Source organism: Triturus cristatus, chromosome 7 (genome assembly GCF_964204655.1).
Source record: "Triturus cristatus chromosome 7, aTriCri1.1, whole genome shotgun sequence".
Lineage (NCBI taxonomy): Eukaryota > Metazoa > Chordata > Amphibia > Caudata > Salamandridae > Triturus > Triturus cristatus.
The window spans coordinates 1,550,881,964-1,550,907,339 of NC_140590.1; the positions used below are offsets into that span (position 1 = coordinate 1,550,881,964).

At 46.5% G+C, this 25,376-nt stretch overlaps 1 protein-coding gene across 1 annotated transcript in view; it reads left to right on the top strand.

Moving 5' to 3' along the window:
- Window positions 1-25,376, top strand: part of STK4 (serine/threonine kinase 4) — a 238,879-nt gene that overhangs the window by 62,670 nt on the left and 150,833 nt on the right. Inside the window, exon 3 of the mRNA XM_085619348.1 lies at window positions 24,389-24,517. Within this exon, the coding sequence (XP_085475474.1) occupies window positions 24,389-24,517 (129 nt within the window). The remainder of the gene's footprint in view (window positions 1-24,388; window positions 24,518-25,376) is intronic.

A 25,376-nucleotide genomic window follows, 5' to 3' on the forward strand; every position in this document is an offset into this window, starting at 1 on the left:
ACCTGAGCCACTTCTGCATCTTCCGAGTTGCGACGATGTTGTACCACAAGGGGCTGGCCTAAAAGCGGCTGTGATTGTTTGTGAGGGAGTGTTTTGCTCCACCACTAGAACGGCTGCCTGTATCAGACCTGTACCCCCGGGGTCCCGATCCGGGCTACTGCTGCCTGCGTTGCCGCATGATTTGCCACATGGCTTCTCTTCATACTTCAGTCCGCACTGAATAAGCGATATGATAAATTCAGTTAAATCAAGTTTGCGGACCCCAGCATCAGGTAGAATAAAATCCATGTCCTCAGCAACTTTCTGGTAGACTGAGAAATGTTGATGGCTTGTAGTGATTTTGCACTCGTTGGCAAGGCATTTGGGTTCTAAGTTTGCAGCTTTGTTTATGCCTACAGCTGACACTGCTTGTTTTACAGCAGCTACTTCATTAGTACAGTCTTAAAAAAGCAACATGGCAGTATCATGTGTGCTGGATGTTCCAGACAAAGAAGAGCGGTCTTCAAAAAACAAAATTAGCAAGAGCAGCAATTGTAAATCCTTTCCTGGTAAAGTGACTTGGAAGTGGTGTGCTGTCGGATTCTCAAGATTTTACAACACGAGCTACAAACAAGTTTAAGTTCCGTACTATGTCATTATAACTTGTTGATTAGCTCTCTACTTTTGAACTAGTCATAGATTGCGTGTGCAGTCATAATGTGTAGCGGAGTTTTCTTTTTGCTGTGATGTAATTCATTAAACATGACTTGGAAAAGACAGTACATTTGCACAGCCTGTTGGTTCATGGGATTGTCTTCCACTTCTTCCCTTATATCTTCAAGGCCATCATCAATATTGTCAGCTTCTTTTCCGATCTCAAGAATTTTAGTTTGTAACAGTTTTGCTTTGCTGATATTAAACAATGAAGTAAAAAATGTTAAGACAATATCCGGCATTCTTGTTGACTCCCATGATTTGTGGAGCTCTGGGCCATCACAAAATTCGTTATTAAGTCCAAAATCTAAATCTTTCAGGACGTTTCTTAAAATCGTCCCTGCTGATTTTACTGCATCCCGTGATCTTATTTTGGCAGCAAGAACTTCAGGAGTCAAATCAGCTGATAACACCATAAGTGGCTCACCCTTTTTGTTAGACTGACAAAAACGAAATCTGCCATTGTACATTCTCAACAGAAAATTCTTAATTTCACTATTATGGATAAATACAGTTTCATCGATGTTGACCATTATTTCTCTGCTCTCGCTGAGTGTGAACCTGTAGCCAGCATGCAAGAGCGGCTTTCAATCTTCATTTGCTTTTTCAAAGAGTGCATACTTCACTGAAGACTGCAGATTACATTGCTGCTGGGAGCTCTTTGTACATTCATATTTTCTAAGGTATGCTCGCATGCAGTTCAGGTGGGCATACAAATCCACTTAAAATGCATTCACCTCGCTGTTTAGATCAGCTACTTGGCTGTAAACTTCATCTAGGAAGAAACTAACTGGTGATAAAAACCGGTTTGCCCTTTGAGACTCACATACTCTTACTTTGTTCTTGCGTCAATCCCTTTGGCCCTCGTTCTGGCTAAACCACAGATAACACATTGAAGATCCTCTGCTTTCTGATAAGTTGTTGGAGGTGGACAAGGGGTAGCCATTGATCTGCTAAGTGACTGGGCATTGGGTTTGGTTGTCTTTGCTTTCTCAGAAGACTCGGATTCTTGTTGCAATTCACTGGTTTCTCTTATTTTTGGACTAATTTTTTCAATTTTCTTTTCCATTGTATATGACTTGTAGGACTTGTTGTTACAATGATAAAATATTTGATCCTCTTCACCCATCAGTTTCAATCTTTTGTGAACTTCGTCTTTCCGTATTTCTGAAGCATCTCAAACTCTCTTCTGTTCACCCGCAGTAGATGTTAGCTTTTCTTTCGGATTAGTTTGGGATATGACACATTTTTCTTTGTTGAAGGAGTTCTCAGATTTTGTAGTTAGCGTCACTCTGTCAGGAGGTAAAGATCCTCTGCTACCACCTGCTTCACTCATGTTTACGAATTTGAATCAACGAAAACCTGAAGCTAAAACAATATTAAAATAAATTACCAATATGATGTCTAAAACTCATCACTATAGAGCTGCCATTTTGGAAAATGGAGGAAGGGTTGCTCTGAGGAGTTATTTTCTGTCTTTAGAAAACTACTTGATCATCAGAACCTATGTTTTGACATGAAAATGAAGTATATAGTCTCATGGTCCCTGAAATATTACATCATCACTCCAACACATCCGCCATTTTTAAAAAAGTCATCCTGAATAATTTTGCCCGGATTAGCAATGTCTACTCAAGCTAAATTACTTCCCTAATGATACAAAAACACAAATCAAAAATGTAAATCTCTGAACATTTTTTTGTGGAGGTATATTAAGGGGCCTGGGCTATAGAATGGGCTCTGAACTTTTATCTGTTTTTTTTCCTAATAATGTCCTTTGTGCACATTTTTTGGTTCACTCTACGATTTTTACCCTCGACTGGCTGTTTAACTCATTTTCTAACTGGTAAGTATTGCGCTTGAATACAGTTTTTCCCTCTTATTGTTCAGTGGTTTTACTGACCGGTATGTGCTCAGAATGGGGCGAAGAGGGATATGTTTTTCACCACAGATTTAATGCTTTTTAACATATTTTCCATGAAAAAAGTTGTTTTTCCTCTTCAAATGTGAGAATGATGAAAGAGAAATGTTACAGCCATTACTGGGCTAGGGGTTCATAGTCCTTCGGAGTTGCCTGTTTTCCCCATCATTGTATTGGGTAAATTCCAAAGGATGCCTTGGAGATACACCCACCGTTTGCACCTTTGACATCTCAAACATGTCCCTAAGAGACTTTACGAATAGCTAGCAAGCCGCGCAACAGGAAGCGAGCTCCTGAAGATGATTGTGGCACTTGGTGCTGGCATAGAACTCTGTGAAGTGATTCTTGAGATCTGGCACCATCCTTTGATGGTGGAAGGTAAAGGGTGACAGGCGCGGTTGCTTTCAGGAGGATGCCTCCTACGTCAGGAGGTTGACTGACATTGGAGGATACCCTTGACGTCAACCGGATTCCCTCAATCCCATGAAAGTTTGGTGTAAGTCAAGTAAGTGGCTGCATCATGTGGTGAAAGAGGGATAGGCTTTTACTGTGTATGTAGGAATGGGTGCAAGATTTAGCACATGAAAAGCTGGAATCGCAAGGAGGTGTTTAGTTTTGCACACAGTCCTGTATAATGCGGTAGAGCGCTAGAGACTGATGCACAGTTTCTCAAAAGTTAGGAAGAACTTTGGACAACAATCTTCTAGGTTGTTTAAGGGCTACTTTTTCTCGAGATACCCATTTCTCAGTTTCTTTTACCTCCATTTTCCCAGCTTCTCTCGGATCTTAATGTCTACTGGTTTGTCTTTCTTTTGTTTGCGCTTTCTCTTGTTTGTTCCTTCGTTTTTTTTTCTTTTGTTGTTTGTCTTCTTTTATTTCCTCTTTGTCTCACACCTGTTTTTCTTTCTTATTTTACTGCATCTCTTTTTTCTCCCTGAATATTTGTTGATCTGCTTCTTAGCACATTACTCTTTCTTTCTCTTTTGTCCACTATTTCTTTTTTTTGTTTTTTCCTTGTTCTTTGTCTTTCTTATATTGTTTTTCTTTGCTCCTTTTAGCTTTCTTTTAATTTTCTGGTTTCCATCTTTATTGATTTCAGTTTCTCTCTTTATTACTTTGCCTTTAACTTATTTTATCCTTTTTTTTACTTCTTGCCTGATCTATTTTTTTCTTTTGGAGGCAATGTATACCTTTTTTTTTTCTTTCCTGCTTGACTTAGTCTCTTTTCATCTTTGTTTCTCTATTTCCATCTTGCATTCCTCTTTTCATCCTTGTTTCTACCTTTCCTTCTCTACGTCTTTTCTTCCTAGTGACTCAGTGGGATATTCAGCGTGCGAGGATAACACCTGCGTGTAGCAGACAATCAAAAGCATATACAAAATGCATATAAGGATGCAAGTTTAGTATCCATTCAACTCCATCAGAGAATAGAGCCTGGGAGTACCTAGCAGAGACTACTTTTTTTTTTTTAATTTACATTTTTGATTGAAATAATGATACATACATGAAAAATAAAACTACGAAGAAATAATGAGAAAAAGATAATAAGGACATGATAATCAGCATTACATTCTAGCGGGGGTAGTAGAGACTACTCTGGTCCATTGCTATAACTTAATATTACAGAGAAGTTAAACGTTGAAACGAGAATTAAGCATCAGGATGCAGCTCGCAATCGTACAGCTGCTCTAACCCAGAAAAAGGAAAAACAAGGAATCCAAGAGCTATCTTCTCAACAGTGAGAAGGCAGGTGCCATCCACCCAAGACAGGTTGCAGAAGGGAAAATCTATAGTTATGGAGCTCTTCAAGGAAAATGGTAAAGCACACCCCCTCTTAGATGTATTTTCTTGAAGGCATACCACCAGTGGTGGCAAAAAAAGCTACAAGTAATGTTTGGCACCGGAGACCAGAAGCACCATCAGACACCTCCCTTGGACTACCAATGGTCATCATTAACAATGCAAAAAATCACCATCATGAACTCCAAGCGTGGCTTTGAAAGCACTTGCTTTGATAGCACATATCCTTTATGAGCCATGTGAGAGCATCAATCAATCATGGCATTTGTAAAGCGCACTACATACCCGCGAGGGTCTCAAGGCGCTGGGGGGGGGGGGGGGAGCTTCTACTGTTCCAAGAGCCAGGTCTTGAGATGTCTTCTGAAGGTCGGAAGGTCTTCAGTCTGCCGTAGGCGGATGGGGAGGGTGTTTCATGTCTTGGCGGCGAGGTGGAAGAATGATCTGCCGCCGGCGGTCACTCTTCGGATGCGGGAGACGGTGGCGAGGGCGCGGTCTGAGAAGCGGAGCTGGCGGGTGGGGGTGTAGATACTGAGTCGGCTGTTGAGGTACGTTGGGCCGGTGTTGTGGAGTGCCTTGTGTGCGTGGGTGAGGAGTTTGAAGGTTATCCTCTTGTTGACAGGGAGCCAGTGCAGGTCTCTCAGGTGGGGTGTGATGTGGCTGCGGCGAGGGATGTCGAGGATCAGGCGTGTGGAGGCATTCTGGATGCGTTGAAGCAGTTTCAGGAGTTTGGCCGGGGCTCCTGCGTAGAGTGCGTTTCCGTAGTCCAGTCTACTGCTGACTAGGGCCTGGGTGACCGTCCTTCTTGTTTCGGTGGGGATCCACTTGAAGATCCTGCGAAGCATGCGGAGGGTGTTAAAGCAGAAGGATAAGACGGCGTTGACCTGCTTCGTCATGTAGAGGGTAGAGTCGAGGATGACCTGTGGTGTCTATGCATTCATTCTTAGTGCACTTCTTTTACATATAAATGTTAGAACGTTACTTTGTATTTGTCTAAGTATTCCATGTATTACATGTTTGGAATGTTTGGGTTAGAGGATGGAATTGCTTCTCTAGCAGTTGGAGCAGCCACCTTGAGCCCTCTACACCTGTATACTTGTATATCCTGTTGGCTGAAATAAACTCCTATCAAAGAGTGAAGATTCCTTGTCTACTTGAATTCCTGCACAACTTTCCCAAGAAGGATACACTTCATGACCCCTAGGTTGCGTGCGTGGTCGGTGGGTGTTGGGGGTGTTCCTAGTGCAGTCGGCCAACACGAGTCGTCCCACGCCGAGGGGGTGGATCAGAGGAGGAGGACCTCCGTCTTGTCCGAGTTCAGCTTCAGTCGGCTGTTCCTCATCCAGTCAGCTACTGCCTTCATTCCTTCGTGGAGGTTGGTTTTGGCAGTGTGGGGGTCCTTGGTGAGGGAGAAGATCAGCTGGATGTCGGCGGCGTAGGAGATGATGTTGAGGTCGTGCCGTCGTGCGATGTGGGCGAGAGGTGCCATGTAGAACAACGTTGGGCTGAGGGATGAGCCTTGGGGTACGCCGCAGATTATCTTGGTGGCTTCGGAGTGAAAGGGGAGGAGGCGGACGCTCTGTGTTCTGCCGTAGAGGAAGGAGGAGGTGCAGTCCAGGGCCTTCTCTTGGATTCCGGCTTCGTAGAGGCGTCTTCGTAGTGTGCGGTGGCAGACCGTGTCGAAGGCGGCTGACCGGTCCAGGAGGATGAGGGCCGCGGTTTCTCCGTTGTCTAGCAGGGTCCTGATGTCATCGGTGGCAGCGATGAGGGCAGTTTCGGTGCTGTGGTTGCTGCGGAACCCGGACTGGGACGGGTCCAGGATGCTGTTCTCCTCAAGGAAGCTGGTCAGTTGTTTGTTGACTGCCTTTTCGATGATCTTCGCCGGGAACACGAGCAGGGAGATGGGTCGGAAGTTCTTGAGGTCCTTGGGTTCCGCCTTGGGTTTCTTGAGTAAGGTGTTGATCTCTGCGTGCTTCCAGCTCTCCGGTCGCTGGCTAGAAGGAGATGTTGATGGTTTTCCGGAGATGGGGTGCGATGGTGCTGCTGGCTCTGTTGAAGATGTGGTGTGGGCAGGGGTCGTCCGGGGATCCGGAGTGGACGGTGTTCATGATCTTGATGGTGTCGTTGTCGTTGATGTTGGTCCAGGCGATCAGGCGGTTGGTGCGGGTGGTGGTCGTGGGAGCGGGGGTCTCAGTGGTTGCCGGGGTGGTGATGGCGTTGAAGCTGTCGTGGATGTCTGCGATCTTGCGATGGAAGAAGGTGGCCAGCGAGTCACACAGGTCTTGTGAAGGTGGGATGTCGTTGGTGTTGGTGTTGGAGCTGGGGTTGGGGAGTTCCTTCATGATGCTGAAGAGCTCTTTGCTGTTGTGTGCGTTGTTGTCTAGGCAGTCTTTGAAGGAGGTCCTTTTGGCGGATCTGATGAGGTGGTGGCGTCTGTGGGTGGCGTTCTTGTGGGCTGTGTAGCTTTCCGGTGGTCGTTCACGGATCCAGTTTTTTTCGAGTTTTCGGCAGGTTCGCTTGGAGGCCTGGAGGTCTTCGGTGAACCAGCTGGCTTTCTTGCTAGTGTGGGTGTTGGAGGGCTTCTTGAGCGGGGCGAGGGTGTTGGTGCAGTCGTTTATCCACTGTTTGAGGTTGCGAGCGGTGGTGTCTGGGTTGGTCGGATCTGCGGGTGGGCTATGGGCGAGGGTGGTGGAAAGCTGGTCTTCGGTGACTTTGCTCCAGCAGCGGTGCGGCATCTGTTGGGTGCGGTGGTGCGTGGTGGGTTTCCGGAAGGTGAAGTGGATGCAGCGGTGATCGGTCCAGTGGAGCTCGGTGGTGTGGTTGAAAGAGACGTGGGGGTTTGCGGAGAAGATGGGGTCAAGCGTGTGGCCGGCGGAGTGGGTGGGTGTAGTGACGAGTTGTCTGAGTCCGAGGTTGTCTATCAGGGTGGAGGAGTTGGTGTCGTTGTTCTCGAGGTGGAAGTTCAGGTCCCCGAGGAGGATGTAGTCCGTTGAGGCGAGGGCGTGTGTGCTGACGAGGTCGGTGATGGAGTCGCTGAACTGTGCTCGTGGTCCGGGGGTCTGTAGATGAGGGTTCCTCTGAGGGTGGTGTTGGGATTTGTGTGGATCTGGAGGTGCAGGTTTTCGGCGGTGCTGAGGGTGTCGTCGGTGTTGGTTGAAGCTTTGAGAGTGTTCCTGTGGACGATGGCGATTCCTCCTCCTACTCCATTGGTGCGGTCCCTGCGGGTGATCTTATAGCCTTCCGGGATGGCTATGGCGATGTTGGGTGCCGAGGTTCAGCAAGGTCTCCGTCAGGAAGGCGATGTCTGGGGTGTTGGAGTCCAGTAGGTCCCAGAGTTCCACGGCGTGTTTGTGTGCGGAGCGGGTGTTGAGAAGGATGCCTCTGAGGTGGTTGGGTTCTTTGGTAGGAGGGTTGGCGGGCCGGATGCTGGTGAAACTGCAGTTCCGGCAGGAGAAGGGTTCTTGGGTGCTCTTCGGGGTGGCCAGGCAGCAGGTGCGTGATCGTCCGGCGTTGAGTGCGTGGAGGGTGCTGGAGTCGTAGCAGAGGCGGGCGTCGTGGTGTTCGCGGGGGCCAGGGGTCCTGGCGCTGGGCACGGTCCAGGTGCGGATGGGCGCAGACAGGCTTGTCTTAGGCGCGCCAGTGGCGCGGCCTCGCTGCGGCCGCCATATATGGGGAGGTGGGAGGGAGGAGCAGCTTGGAGGCGGGGGGCAGGAGGTAGGGGCAGCGAATGGGCAGTCAGGGGGGCGGGGCTGCAGGGGACGCAGCCGCGGGAACGGGAGCGGTGAACGGCAAGGAAGGCAAGGGCACAGAATCACGGGGGTCACAGAAGGAAAAACTGGCACAGATCATGGGGGTCACAGAAGAAAAAATGGGCACATAATCACGGGGTCACAGAAGGAAACACGGGCACAGATCACAGGGGTCACAGAAGGAAAAACGGGCACAGAATCACGGGGGCACAGAAGGAAAAACGGGCACAGAATCACGGGGGCACAGAAGGAAAAACGGGCAAAGAATCACGGGGGTGATGATGGGAACAGAAGGAAAGAAGGGTACAGGAGAAAATACAGGCACAGGGGGAAGACAGACAACAGCAGTCACAGACCGCAAAGGAGAAAACGATACGGACAGTACAATGAACAATAGAACAGACCTAAGGCCTACCACTGGCCACCAGGGATGAGGCCCAGGTGGTAGCTTGCTGGTGGAGGAGGGCCTCAACTTTCCTCGGCAGCGGCAGCTGAGGCAGGGACAGGACGCACAGGCGGTGCTGTGCGGAGGGGGAGCGACCTACCTTACGAGGTCAAGGGTCGCATATGTCCTCTCAGACTAGAAAGTGGAGATATTGTCTGCACCTCATTGACTGCTGCCTTAGCTTGGCTTTGGAAGTCCTTGGAAATGTGGATTCCTAGTTACAGTGCATTTTAGAAATTGTTCTTTCTGGATACGTGATCACAGAATCCGAATTGGGGCACACTATCTCTAGAAATGAAGTAAAACAAATGTCACATCTATTTAGTACCAATAATAAACGCTATACACTCCAAACCTCAGTCGTTTTCTTGCTTTGATGTGTGCTTGCTTTATTGAAATTTTATGAGCGATTTTGCTAAAAAGAAAAAACGTTTAAAAGTTTCTAAAAAGGGTCAAAGTGTCTGCTTAAAAGATGTGATTGATTTGAAGCTCTGAAGGTCGATACTGAGGGTTCCAGCTTTGGAGCCATTTGTTACTAAGAAAATGAATTGTCCTTATGATCAAAATACTTTTATTTCGGGGTGAACCCCATTATAACAAATTTATATAAATACAATTCATTATATGTTATAAATTAAGGATCAAATGTTAAAAGCGAATGAAAGACAAATATAAAGATAAGAAAATTGCTTGCACAACAATAATCCAATGGAATAAAAGACCCTTGATCTCAATGACCATATATGCAAAACTCACGGGGGCATCGGGCTTCCTAGAAATTCATGAAATACATAAAACAAAATTCATGTTGAACCCAAGTAAAAATCAGTTCTTCAACCCTAGTAAAGGCAATATTATAACCTATTATTTAAAGAACTGCATTATACCATCCTGTCAGAGGAGCATAGAAGGATTGATTGTTTTCTTTGTGTCTAGTCAAAAAATAGGAACTTGCTACCTCAAAAATAATCTGCCTGCTTCTGTCAGATCTGAGGACTCTTAGTGCCACTTGGTAGCTTCTTGTGACGGGATTTAAACACGATGGCAGAATCCACTTAAGTCTGGGTCTTTGGTAAACTGGGCAGTAGTCTCACTAGTATGAAAACAATAATGATAAGTCGAAACATCATTCGAAGGGGTGCTGCTTGGATGAGAAAGTTCTCCCAGGTAGAGTGCCAAGCTTAACATAAAGGCTCTTTGCTAAGAAGGGTTGAATCTCCGATAGATAGGGTTTAAACTTAGGAATTGGCTTGTGTGTCAGAAATTGGTCAATGAGGGTTCCCGCTCTTCTTTGTCTGATGCCACTGGTCCGTAATAGGACCGCAGTAGTTGTTTAATATGTTTGATGCCAGCTCGTATACCCTAGCATGGGTGTTACTGACATTTTAAAAGATGAAGAATATGCGATTGGTTTTGCTTCCCATAAATTGAGAGTGCCTGAACTGAGATGTTCACAGAGGGCAAGTGTTGATTTATGATCGAGATGTAAAACATTTTTTAAAACCTTTCTATGGGCAATAAGGTAATTTTTATTAAAACATATCATAGACTATATTCCTAAAAGTTGTGTTTCTGAAACAAGTACTGCACATTTGGCTAGGTTGGGAACCACAATGTTGTCCTATAACTTTGATCTGGAGCATGTTGCTAGAGTAGGGAATGTTCAGGCATACTGTCAGTGAAGGCTGCCAAAGGGAGATGATGATGATGATGATGATAATGACAGTCCTCAACAGGAATTGCAAGTGAAAGAAGAGTGATTCATTATTTCATTGCTGAATGGAAGCAGAGGTTCTTCAGAAGACCAACAACCGGAGACCGGAGGGAGAAATAGTGTGTAAAGTGTTGTGAGATGTGCTAGGAAACCTAATTTGAATCAGAATCTTCAGCTTTTTTGTGAATATTGCCGCTCAGTAGTTTATAGAGAGTTATGTTGATTAGGGAGGACAATTTAGTACACTGAATCACTGGCTTCTGACTTCAATAAGGTTAACTCCAAAAGTTAATTTTGGTAAAAAGTTTGGCTGAGCGAAACTTGAGAATGCACCAATTGTGGTCATCATTAGATGCTCGGTTTTAAGTGATGGGGGTAGTGTATGTTTTGCAAGGCAAGTGATAACCATCTGCATCCACTCTGTGCTGGTCTTGCAATTTCAGATGTACAGGCTACAGCTGGTACCTCATGCAGCTTTGTATTCTCTTTTTGGACCCAGGCAAAGGTATATCAGAGCAGCAGGAAAGTAATTCCACTGCATTCTAGTGGAAGAATGGAATCATTTCAAAATATGCTGCTTATAATCTTAGGTCAGTGGTCGTAAGACTGATGACATCGTAAATGACATAAATGAGATCACTGATTACATCTTAGATGACGCTACTTCACATATATCACTATGCGAGCAAATGGAATGTTTGATGCAGACTGTGTATGTTGAGCATGCACAAAATATATTCAAGACTACACTGTACTGCTGAGAATGGCAAAACAACCCAACGGGGAACAACCTTTACAACGCAACTTTTACAACGCACTGCCATTACAACGCATTTTTTACAACGCATAATCCATTACAACGCATGATATTACAACGCATGACACTACAACGCATTTTTAAAAACTACCATTACAACGCATTCCATTACAACGCATACTACCATTACAACGCATACCATTACAACGCATAATATTACACTATACTATCCAACACTTACCCTACTGATGCACCCCCTGGAGTTAGAATAGTAATTTTTACCCCTATACTATCCAACACTTACCCTACTGATGCACCCCCTGGAGTTAGAATAGTAATTTTTACCCCTATACTATCCAACACTTACCCTACTGATGCACCCCCTGGAGTTAGAATAGTAATTTTTACCCCTATACTATCCAACACTTACCCTACTGATGCACCCCCTGGAGTTAGAATAGTAATTTTTACCCCTATACTATCGAACACTTACCCTACTGATGCACCCCCTGGAGTTAGAATAGTAATTTTTACCCCTATACTATCCAACACTTACCCTACTGATGCACCCCCTGGAGTTAGAATAGTAATTTTTACCCCTATACTATCCAACACTTACCCTACTGATGCACCCCCTGGAGTTAGAATAGTAATTTTTACCCCTATACTATCCAACACTTACCCTACTGATGCACCCCCTGGAGTTAGAATAGTAATTTTTACCCCTATACTATCGAACACTTACCCTACTGATGCACCCCCTGGAGTTAGAATAGTAATTTTTACCCCTATACTATCCAACACTTTCCCTACTGATGCACCCCCTGGAGTTAGAATAGTAATTTTTACCCCTATACTATCCAACACTTACCCTACTGATGCACCCCCTGGAGTTAGAATAGTAATTTTTACCCCTATACTATCCAACACTTTCCCTACTGTTGCACCCCCTGGAGTTAGAATAGTAATTTTTACCCCTACACTATCCAACACTTACCCTACTGTTGCACCCCCTGGAGTTAGAATAGTAATTTTTACCCCTATACTATCTAATACTTACCTTAAATGTAATTTAATATTATGCGTTGTAATGGTATGCGTTGTAATGGTAGTGCGTTGTAAAGGTATTTTTTTAAAATGCGTTGTAGTGTCATGCGTTGTAATGTCATGCGTTGTAATGGATTATGCGTTGTAAAAAATGCGTTGTAAGTGCATGCGTTGTAATAGTGTGCGTTGTAACGTCATACATCCCAACCCAACAGTCAGTATAATTTAGTACCAGGCAGTATAGTTGAAGTTAAGAATCTGTCAAGAGGAATGTCATTGGCTGGGGCTTGAGTTATGGTTTGCATAACTAACCATAACTGGTCAGGTTCACCTTTTACTTTGTTTTATTGTTTCTTAACAATAACTTCCCTCGATCCTGTTTTTTTCAGTGAGTTTCTAAAGATATATTTAAGCATCCATAACTGCCCTTGAAAGAATATTTCCGTTATTATTTGTTAGCCGCCTTCCTAGAGACCAACGGATCCCTCGACCACTCGCAATCCGGCTTCCGAGCCAACCACAGCACGGAGACCGCCCTCATCGCAGCCACAGACGACATCAGATCCCTAATGGACAACGGGGAAACTGCGGCCCTCATCCTCCTGGACCTCTCCGCAGCGTTCGACACGGTCTGCCACCGCACCCTGGTACAGCGCCTGAACAACACCGGCATCCAGGAGAAGGCCCTGGAGTGGATCACCTCCTTCCTCGCCGGAAGAACCCAGAGAGGCCGCCTCCCCCCGTTCCGGTCAGCGGCCACCGAAGTCATCTGCGGCGTTTCACAAGGGTCATCGCTCAGCCCCACCCTCTTCAACTTCTACATGAGCCCCCTCGCAACCATCGCACGTCAACACAACCTCAAGATCATCACCTACGCCGACGACACCCAGCTGATCCTCTCCCTCACCAGCGACCCGGACGCCGCCAGAGCCAGCCTACACGAAGGGATGAAAGACGTCGCCGAATGGATGAAGAACAGCCGCCTGAAACTGAACTCAGACAAGACGGAGGTCCTCATCCTGGGATCATCACCCTCCGCCTGGGACGACTCCTGGTGGCCCCCTGCCCTGGGAGCCACCCCCAAGCCAACGGACCATGCACGCAACCTAGGCTTCATCCTGGACTCCTCCCTCTCGATGACCAGACAAGTCAACGACGTCTCGTCTTCATGCTTCAACACCCTGCGCATGCTTCGAAAGATCTTCCGGTGGATCCCCACCGAGACCAGGAAGACGGTCACCCAGGCCCTCGTCACCAGTCGGCTGGACTACGGGAACGCCCTCTACGCCGGCACCGCCGCCAAACTCCAGAAGAAACTCCAACGGATCCAGAACGCCTCAGCACGACTCATCCTGGACATCCCCCGACACAGCCACATCTCCGGACACCTGAGAGACCTGCACTGGCTCCCCGTCAAAAAAAGAATCCCGTTCCGACTCCTCACCCACGCACACAAGGCCCTCCACGACCGGGGCCCCAAGTTCCTCAACAGCCGCCTGACCTTCCACAAGCCCACCCGCCAGCTCCGCTCCGCCAGCCTCGCTCTCGCCACCGTCCCCCGCATCCGCAGAGCCACCGCCGGAGGAAGATCCTTCTCCTACCTGGCAGCCAAGACATGGAACTCCCTCCCCATCCACCTCCGGACAACTGCAAGACCTGGCTGTTCGAGCAGTAGCGTTCCCCCCCCCCCCCCCCCCAGCGCATGGAGACCCTCCGGGTGAGCAGTGCGCTATACAAATGCCTATGATTGATTGATTGATTGATTGATTGATGCTAAACTACATCCATGCCCTGTGCAATCAATTACAGCTGTGCACATCTTTTGACTGTTTGCAGCAGGGGTTTGCCTGCCTACCCAGATCTTTGACCAGGCACTGTGTCCAGTCTACCAGGCTGCTGACTCCCAATACTCACAGCCTTTGAACATGTGCAGGAGGGATTGGCCACAGGGCATGGCCGATGGTCATACTCTGCACCCACCTAATAGGGCATCCAGCCTCCACTAGGCGTGGCAGCTGTGTGCAGTGGGAGTTGGCAGCAATGCTTGTTCCCAGCTCACTGAATAGGCAAACCCCACGGCCCATTTGAGGTTGGTCCCTGGACCTGTGGCCATCCTTCTCAGCAGGGTTTAGTTTTCTGGTGGGTTGTGCACAGGTGCTGCCCCATATACCTATTTTTCATTGCCAGAAGCCATACACAGTGTATTTTGGCTTCTCTGTGGTTTGGCTGCATTTACTGGGCGTAGGTCAGTTGCTGAGCCCTGCACCTAACCCAGCAGATTGTCAATCACCCATGCATTCAGCCTCCAGCAGTTGGCTGAAGTGTCTGGCCTTCAGCACAGGTATACACCTTCTATTCAATATTAAACATCTATTACACACTGCATTTTTAGTATAACAGTTTCTCTATTCACTACAGGGGTTGGGTGTAGTACCTGGATCTGTGTTCTCTGGCTGGGTCATATTCCTCTGCTGCACATGGTCTTTGTCCAGACTGGCAACTTCTGTTGCACATGGGTTTCAGCCCAATCCGTACTACTCGGGGCCCTATTCTGAGATTGTCTCGGGGCCAGCAGAGTTACATTAATGATATCAGAGGGTCAGTGGAGGTACTCTTCAGGCTTGGGTGAATTGCTCCTGAAGCCTATTAAGTAGGTTTCAAGGGATATTGTTGCTGACCGCATTAGCCAAGGGCTCGATAGAGCTGTTTGGAGGTCTCTGAGGACCAGCGAAGAGTCTCTAGGCACTGGCCAGTGGAATTTGAGGGACAGCTAAAAACATCTCATGGTTGGTTAGGGCTGTGCAGGGTCAGGTAAGTGTCTCTAGGTGTCTTCTGAGGGCCAGCAAAAGATGGCACATGGTGATCTGAGGGAAGATTAGGAGTTCCTGTGGAAAGGATGAGGCCAAGAGGAGGGAGGTATTGACAGAGCTCTGGCAGGGTGGATATGAAGATTAACCCTGTACATATCTCTACCTCCTTTTGGATAGGTTGGCGCTGTTAACTACCACATACATAAATACGACAAAGTGGCTCAGAAGGACATGTTCATTCTCCTACTCTGTCGGACGCGCAGCGGACGGCATACGAACTTGCCACGGACTTGCCACCACAGCAACTACTGAGACCAGAGGGCCCTGAGGCAGCGAGGGGCAGCGTCACCAGCAGCAGCCCCTCCCCTTACACCGGGAGGCCTTGAAATTGACCTCGCGCCTCCCGCTTCGCGGGACGCGCAGCGGACGGCATACGGACTTGCCACGGACTTGCAACCACTGAGACCAGAGGGCCCCGAGGCAGCGAGGGGCAGCGTCACCAGCAGCAGCCCCTCCCCTTACACCGGGAGGCCTTGAAATTGACCTCGCGCCTCCCGCTTCGCGGGACGCGCAGCGGAAGGCATACGGACTTGCCACGGACTTGCCACCACAGCAACTACTGAGACCAGAGGGCCCTGAGGCAGCGAGGGGCAGCGTCACCAGCAGCAGCCCCTCCCCTTACACCGGGAGGCCTTGAAATTGACCTCGCGCCTCCCGCTTCGCGGGACGCGCAGCGGACGGCATACGGACTTGCCACGGACTTGCAACCACTGAGACCAGAGGGCCCTGAGGCAGCGAGGGGCAGCGTCACCAGCAGCAGCCCCTCCCCTTACACCGGGAGGCCTTGAAATTGACCTCGCGCCTCCCGCTTCGCGGGACGCGCAGAGGACGGCATACGGACTTGCCACGGACTTGCAACCACTGAGACCAGAGGGCCCTGAGGCAGCGAGGGGCAGCGTCACCAGCAGCAGCCCCTCCCCTTACACCGGGAGGCCTTGAAAATGACCTCGTGCCTCCCGCTTCGCGGGACGCGCAGCGGGACAGGCTGGGCTAAGCCCAGGCAAAGGGCGGGCCGTCTACAGCCGTCCAAGGCCGAACGAGGCTGGGCTGGGCCACCCCCCCTGTCCTGCCCACTCCAACGTCGTCTACCTTCCCTGATCCAGGTGATTGACTTGTGCTTTGTCTCCTTCTCGGTTTACAGGAACTGTCCGCCATAGACTCTTGACAGGCTTATGCGTCTCACTCTCCATATGGTTTAACTGCATTAGCTTATATGTGATCTGCGTTTCGATATTACCAAGTTAACCAATATGACCTCTCACACGACTAAACGAAGGCCTTCTTTGGTTGGGGGCTCAGTTAGGGGGACACTTGACCACTTTATTACCAGGGCCGCTTCCGTGCTAGAAAAAGAGATCGCCATCACGGAACGCCGCTTATCACTGGACCCCGCCTTTCAGAAGCGCTCTTCAATGGGCCATATTCAACAGGCCATCTCACCGCCACCTAGGGATCCTGACTTTGATTCAATCCCTGATCCTGGCCCATCTGCGCCTCACCGTGATCTAATGGATATAGCGTCTATTTCCACCGAGCCTGAAATTTGCTCCCTCAATTCGCAACTCACTGTCGGCACCCCTCCCGTGGATTTATCACCTACCCACACTGCTAAGACCCCTAAGCGAAAACCGGGAAATAACAGACCCAGCCGCTCGAAGGCAATAGCAAAAACCACCCGGTCTGCTCCATCAAAAAAAAGGAGAAAGGATGGCCACTTGGATGCGCTTCAAAATATGCCCCAACCAATACGGTCCCCCACACGAACTAGGCCCCCAGTATCTACCACGCAGCCTCCTATTTCCTCTTATTCTAACTTACTTACCGACATAGAGCACTTGGTAAGATCTTTACTCTCACCTCTTTTAGAGAGAGTTAAGAACATCGCATCACAGCTAGCATCTTTGGAAGTTTCGCACGCTTCTCTTCTTGCCTCAAACACAGAATTGAATTCCCATTTACGTAAAAACCCCTCGGTCACCCATTCTTTCCCTCACACTCAAACGACTACCCAGACTAACACATCCAATCAAATACAGAATACACAAGCTTCCCTGTCTACCCTACAGATACAACCTACTGTCAAAGGAGCAACCAGAGAAGATCCAACTCCCATTAGCACAGACCCCCGGGGTATTAACCTCTATAGGCAGCCCTCCTCAGTTCACAAATTAGATAGAAGCTCACACATTGACTTGCCCCCTGAAGCAGCACCTTATGTAGTCACTCTCATTGGCGTCCCAGTTCTTGCACAGGGTAAAACGGAGAGCTTCCAGGAACTCAAAAATAAAGTAGTATACTGGCTGACTCAGAACAGACCGCTCCCCCCTGAAATCAATGGCGAGATTCTACACGTCAGGAGACTAAATTGGCTGGGCCCTAGACCCAAGGACAAACAGGGAGATGTCATCATTAATTTTCGTGATCATAGAGTGCTACCTCACATTGTGGACTGGTACTCCCCGTGTAGGGGCCCCGGAATTTCAACGGCCGATTTAAGTTATTTTTACCCCCGTTCCCTTCTGACACATCCCACACCTTCACACCTATTATCGAGGGCCACTCCCGAGACATCCCACTTCACTATTCCCACCTCTAACAGCTACGCTACCCTCTCGGGTTTGAATGAACAGGACTGACTCTCTCACCCTGGACTGATGGTCGACATTCCATCTCAAATGAGTATTCAGTCACCCACCTTAGTACCAGACAACTCTAACATCACGATTAATACTTTGCCTAGTTCCACCATGGGGTGGAAATCACCTCCTGCCACCGTTTCCCATCCTTCACTTTCAGTGCTACCGTTTCCGCCGGCTGTCTTGACTACCACCCTCCCTTCCCCCCATCCGGCCCATGGGGACCTTCATCTCTCGACAAATTCCCCGCATTTTATAGAAACTGCCAAGGCTGTAACAGACCCGCCGACTGGTACCATCTGTATGATTGAGCCCCTGCAGGGAGACAGCCTCTTGTCTTGGAACGTGGCAGGTCTCCTTGACAAGCTGTCTAACCCTGCATGGACCCAAATCGTCTCCCGATATAGTATTATCTGCCTCCAGGAAACCTGGACCCCTACAGAGCTCCATCTTCCAGGTTATCAGACCTTTCACACCCCAGCCTCCCCCAGTCCCCATGGCAGATACAAGGGAGGACTCACGACCTACATCTCTGTAGAACTCTGATTAAAACCAACTTATATTACACAGTCTTCTTACTACCAATTAATTAGTTTGTCCGGCGGCTCCATTCATAATGTCGCTCTGGTCAATCTCTATAATAACATCCCAAATGTATACTTGGACTCGGTGTTTAATGGATTAAAATCCGACCTAATAAACAAAGAGTCCCAAAACAACTCTGATACTTTAATTATCCAGGTAGGCAATTTCAACTGCCCGCTTTGTTCTCAGAACATCAGAGGCACTTGTGGTCGGATGACTGAAATGGATGATTCCCCTAACCATTTCTGTCACTCTAAATTGGGAGACTTGTTAAACGGATTATTATTCCATTTCAATCTATCCTTTGTTAATGATTTATGTTCTCCCCCTAAGTCCTTTAAACCCACTTATAATGGGAGAGGTTGTCATACCACGAGCGACTACTCACTCATATCCACAAGGTACTCAGGCTTGATAACCAATTGGGAGACCCTTGAAATTCCTATCAGTGACCACTACCCCATCGAGGTTACCTTTAAAGCTAACCCCGAATATTAATGGCCCGGTCAGGCAGAACACCATTTATTCCCCTCCCCTGCAGCTGGGCACCACCACGGGCCTTTTCCTCAAATGGGACAAAGTAGTCCCCTCCATTTTCCTAAAAAACCTGGTCACCAATAATTACGATCACTTTCAAATTTGCCTGTCACCCACGGAAAACCCACAGATAATATCCAGCTCGTTTTCCGTTATAATGACAGAAATCAAAACCCTTCTTGCGCGTGCGCCAAAGAAATCTGCCCCTTCCCCCCACGGTTGGTTTGACAGGGACTGCTCTAAAGCCTTGCGCGTGTTGAAAGCAGCTCTGAAATCCAACCATAGAAACCGTCATGAGATCCAGATTGCTAGACACAATTACCGCACCAAGCGTCAGGCAAGGAAAAATCAGCTGAAGTTGTTGGCCTGGGCAGCCCTGGTGGAAGCCTCCGAAAAGAATGATAATACCGCCTTCTGGAGGGCAGTCAATGCCCCCTTTTTTCGATTTTCCAAGCCATCGACTTTGGACTCAGCCATCACCCCCGAAACCTGGGTCACTCATTTTAGTTCTCTATATAATCCTACTAATTCGGTCACTCTACCTTCCGAAATTGATTCTGTATCCAATTCCCCTCCCGATTCAACTACCCCCTTTTCTTTTCCCCTAAATATTGTTTTCGACCATGTTGAAGTACTAACGGCTTTAAACGACAGCCCCTCCGGGAAAGCCCCAGGCCCTGACTGCGTTCCTATAGACGTTTTTAAGTCACAGCCTGACTTATGGGCCCCACTGCTCACTAACGCTCTGAACTCTCTGAATTCCACCGGTTTCATTTCCACCTGGCCATCGGCTGTTGTTGTCCCGATTTTTAAAAAAGGCGCGAGGGATAATCCCGCCAATTACCGCCCTATCTCACTTTTAGACTCCCTCATGAAGGTAGCCGGGCGAATCATTTTAAATAGATTACACGATTGGCTAAGCACCCAAGATATTATTTCCGAAATGCAATATGGTTTTAGGCAAGGCAAAGGCACCATTGAACAGGGTCTAAATCTGTCTCTTATTATAGCCAAATATACTCAGGCTAAAAAAGGTAACATCTATATAACCTTTGTTGACCTCAGTTCAGCATTTGATTGTGTTGATCATGGGCAGTTATGGGACTCCCTCACAGAAATTGGCTTAGACCCTACCATCATATTATTCATTAAAGAGCTGTATAGGGATGCATCGGCCCGCGTTAGATATGGCACCAACGGGGAATGCTCCGACAGTTTCGCTATCAGACGAGGTGTAAGACAGGGTTGTATACTAGCCCCTTTACTTTTCACCCTTTATATCAACTCTGTCAGTCACCACCTGTCTAGAACTTTTCATGATTACCCAACAATTAACGGTAAATCGATCCCCATCTTGCTTTATGCCGACGACGCGGCAATAATGTCCCAGACTCCTATGGGGCTTCAGAGGGCTGTTTCTGAATTTTCTGACTTTATGTCAAAGAGAGGCCTAAAAGTCAACACCTCTAAAACCCACAGCATGTCCTGTGGTCCAGGGATTGGGAAAAAGCCATGCACTATCTTTTTGAATGGCAACAAATTATCCAATGTCGATAGCTTCCCTTACCTGGGTATTACTTTTAATAAGAGGGGCACCTGGAGAGCCGCGGCGCAAGCCAGAGGCTCAGCAATGTCTAAAGCAATAGGTGCACTGACAAACTTTTCAAAAAAATTAGGGGGTCGCCCAATACGCCCCCTACTCCAGATCTATCGGGCGAAGTGCACCTCAACCGGCACCTACGGGTCAGGGATCTGGGGGATTGAACCTGCCGAACAACTCCAGCGCCTTGAGAATGCTTTTCTACGTTATCTCTTGGCTGTTCCCCCCGGCACCTCTACCCATATGGCGCATACAGAACTGGGCCTCACATACATTGCAGACACAATCAACTCCTCTCCCCTCATCCTATGGCATAAAATTTGGATTAATGAAGAAACACCATTTAATAGGGAAATCATAGTAGATTGTCTAAAATTGACAGAGGTCAGGAACATTAAATGGTTGAACTATGTAAAAGGGTTATCCACTGACATCGGGCATCCGGAATTTTTTGCTGATCCATCAACCTTAACTCACATATCCAAAGCCGAGCTTAAGCGACTTGTCTTAAATCATCTGCATCGCAAACGCTGGCTCTTAGAATCACAGAAGTCCACCATTGTTGATTACCAAAATTCGATCACTGTGACTGGTATACAGCAATACCTATTACTAGAACCATCTCCATTCACCCGCATGCTCCTGACCCGTCTTCGCACCAACACGTTCTTCAGACTCCTTACTTTCCCTAACCCAAATTGCTGGGACACTGACCTATCAAAATGCCCCTGCGATGGCCTCTCGCCCCAATCCAATATCCATTGCATCCTTTTCTGCAGATTCTATCAACTGCCAAGGACTACTTTTTTAAAACCACTGCTGAGATCTTGGGGTATACGCACATGCAAACTGGCATACTGCAAATTAAAATCCCTGGAAACCCCTTTAGTCCTGGCAGCTATGTCATCTTACTTGAAAAAGACGATCAGGCTGAGGTCATCAATGCAACCCTAACCTGTTTTATATTTTGTTGCTTAGCTGTACTTATCTTTTTAACCTTTGTGATTTTACTTCTGTTATTAATTGCATGTAATTTTAGCTGTTTTAAGGTTTTTTATTCACGTGTACTTTTTTGATATTGTATTTACATATTGAATAAAGCTCAATATCTATCTATCTACTCTCTGTCGGGGACAAATGGCTCCCTTACCTTCCCATACCTGCCTGGATACATTTGGGACAGAATGTCAATGGGGTAACCCTGTACTCCTCAGAACTTGTGTATCATAGAACAATGGTCTTGTTGGATAAAGATTTGTGCCAAATGAACAAAATCTATATTATATTAAATCTAAAGATGCTCATGAAGTAAACTTTAACATGGAAATGAATGCGAAAATATGTAGGCCCAGACAAAGCAATTCTTAAATAAATGGCATACATCTATAGTAATTGAATGACAATAAATCTTTTAGTCAATGAATAAGGTGCTCTATAAGTGCTAGATGAGAAAGTGCTTGTGCAGTGCATCAAACAGTGACTGTACATATTCGTAAAAAAACAAGATTCAGGTTATTTTAGGAAGCCTGACTTAGCGTCCCACATTCTCTCTTTAATGGGCTAATGGTCATATGTCTAAAGATGCCCAAAAGGAGAAGTTACAAATGCAGGCAACAACTAGAATCATCGATGTTTCAACCCTCATAATAAGCATGTGTTTTCATTACATCTAATAGGGTCTTAATCAGAACTGGGTATTGAACAACCTGTAAGCAAAACTATACAGTTTCAGGCCTCATGTGTATACAATTGATACATGATTGTGGAGAACTGTGAGCCATAGGTGTAACTCGCCTGGAGTTGGAGAAAGGCTTGTTAGACCTTCTTTGAGAAACCAAAACATAGCTCTCAAATGTACCTGGTGATAGATTTCAAGGGTCAAAAATGACAGCTGGATATGATTGTCTAGTATAAGGATCCCCTACAAGGATGACTCCTAATAAAATAATGTAACTGGCTTTCCAAGAGTTGTTCACCACTTCCTCTCCTAACCAGCTGTACCCTAATTAACCTCTCAACCCAAGTTGTGAAATCCCAGTGACCAGGTGTAAAGTGGGCAGGCTACAGGCATCTTCCTGCAACGCCTTCCCTTTATGGGTCTGTCGGGTCCTATGCAGAGAACCCTTGCTCATCCAGCTTCCTTTCACTCCTGTCCTCCCTTTAAATCAGTTTCCCCCTCTATTCACATACCCTAATTATGTTTCTTCCACATCTACCATGCTGACAACTCTCAAGTATTTAGAGATACCAGGATAAAAACTGTGTTGCCACGAAATCACCCACAGGTTTACATCATAGAGGAATTACCCTGGTTATATGTACCTTTTGTCTCTCTTCAGTCACTTTCAAGTGGCCCCTAAAAAGCAGCCTGAAACCTGCATGGGACTGCCAATTTGCCATAAGAAACGACACGTGTTATTTGTGTAAGCTGTGCATTAGGATCACACATTGTGATGGTGCCTGGAGGCTGACATGAGATGTGGATTGTTTAGAGGTGTGAGCAACCCTCCCTTTATGGTTGTTTTTTGTTTAGCTTACGTGACTATATATGGTTGCTGTACTATTTTTAGCTGCGTTTGAGAAAAGGAGGTCAGGCTTTTTTCCTGTGGTGGAAAATGAGGCGTGTCTTTCTCTTGAGAGTAGCTGAAATAATTTTCTGAGAGCAGCAGCCCTGGCAGTGACCTTCTAGCCTGACACCCTATTAGTCTTGCATATAAACTTTGTTTCCTGTGTCAGTTTGTGAGACCCTAGTTATTTTCTTATTCATCCCAACTTTGAGTTTGACCCAACCATGAAACTTAACACGCGAAAGGTGGAAACCCACACAAAGATACAAGCCCCGGTTGGGTTGAATCTGATTATACCTTTTCCCGAAGTTAAGTGAGATCCTTATTGAATCATTCAGCCAACTAATGTGAAAATATCCTTTCCATGCATGGTAGATCACTTTGGAGCAAGCACGCATCCCTATTGCAAGGGCAGTGGTTTGGAGTTTCTGCTTTGTTATTACTGGTTAAGTTTGGGGATTCAGGGCCTGCAGAGAAGCTAGTTAAATATTGGGTTTATTTCAATGTTATGTGTGTATGGACGTGTACTTACCTTGTACTTATTTATTAATAAAGGTTTTGGTATGGTAACACGTTCTTATGGTTTTCATTTCCCACAAAGTGTCTTTCCTGGCTCTCTTAAACCGCAACAGCAGAGTGGAGGCTAGCCACTATTGTGATTTCGATGGATATTGGAACAGCCAGGTTAAAATTAATTGTGTGAAAGTGGAAAAAAAAATTCTCAAATGTAAAGAAAAAAAAAATCACTTGCCAGTATCTCGTGCAGGAGAAAAAAGTAAAATCATATTTTGTTATCCATCGTATCATAAGAAAGCAGCGGCCTAGTGTGAGGAGAAGATGCCTCCCAGAAGACATTTTTTCCTCAAACCCTGTTCTGCAGGCTTATATATTCAAATTTGTGCAAAACTTATAGAATGCACATTTAATGGGTGTAAAAATAGTCCTCAAGACACTAGCTGGTATACGTCATCTCAGCAGGGTCATATCGAACACCATCCAAAAGGGTTCACTGTGAATGGGATAGTGGCTCCTACCATGCCTACAAAATTGCATCCAACACACAGAGGAGTAGTGTGATGCTCTCCAAGTTTGCACCAAACACTGCAAAAATTGCTATTAGAATTATGAAATGTGTAATCTTCTTTTTCATCATTTTTAATAATTGCTTTGTGAACATCAGTTGTGCTAATTTCATGATATTTATACAACCTATCACCAGAACCAAAAATGTAGTTTATGTCGGAATAATACCTGCAGAACATTTTAAAAATGTTCTTTTTTGCATAAAATACGATGTCCTTTAACAGAGTGACTGGTACTGTTATTCTTATTTGATTATGTAGGAGAACCTTTCCATGATAGATAAATCTGTGCCTTTTCCAAATTTCTCTATTATTGAGTTAGAGTTCAGCCTAAGTTTTTACATAAAGATAAGCATCAGCTTACTTTTTTTTGTTTTTGTTCTGACAGGTCGTATGGCAGTGTTTTTAAAGCCATTCATAAAGAAACAGGTCAAATCGTTGCCATCAAACAGGTTCCTGTGGAGTCAGACCTGCAGGAAATAATCAAAGAAATATCCATCATGCAGCAATGTGACAGGTAATTTTAGTGTGAAAGGAAGCAGTCTTGATGCATGATGCTGTGTACTGCTTCCGGACATTATGAAATGGACTGTGTCAGGGTTTTAAATGGAATCGTATAGCTGTAACGCAAAGCTCATTAAATGTTGTTCAGTGGGTGAATTGTGCTTCCTACGTAGAAGGCATGTATTGGAATAGAATTTTGAGTAGAAATGGATCAGCTTTATTAACCCTAGGAAGTGTGTTGGAATGCATATGCATTCCCACCAGTAATGAGTAGCAATATCATTTCAACCTTATTTTTCAATAGTTTTGAACATGTGGCAAATCGAGCTTACTTTTCCAAAGCCCATCCATTCTTGAAGTCTAGCTTCTAAAGTGGGTCACTGCTTCACCACCATACCGTTTTTTGCTGCCTTCAGCTTCAATGGGATTTTCCCTCCTGCCATAAGAACTTGCCTCTGGTACTATGTGTTCCCATCTGCTGAGTCTTCTCCGCTGAGCATCTCCTCCTCAAGTGCTCCCTACCCATGTAGCAGGTATCAACCACGCCACACTGCTCAGTGCATATTCTGATATACCACACACCAGCCTAACTCCTGTTGACCACTCTGCTCTAACATTGGACCACATTGCTGAGCCTCTACTCTGTCCCAGTTGCCCCCCTCCTCGGGGCCATACAGGTCAGAGCTTACCAAATATAGCCTTCTATACTAGTCATCCTTCTGCCCCCCCACTCATAGAGCATGTTGCACACCTCTAGTAGTTCCCACTTTTCTCTGCTGCTATCCTTGGCATCTCTGCTCCAGCACCCTCCTCTGCGTTGGTGCTCAACTTTACTCTCTTGGGCCGTGATGCCGACCCCTTACCTTGATTCT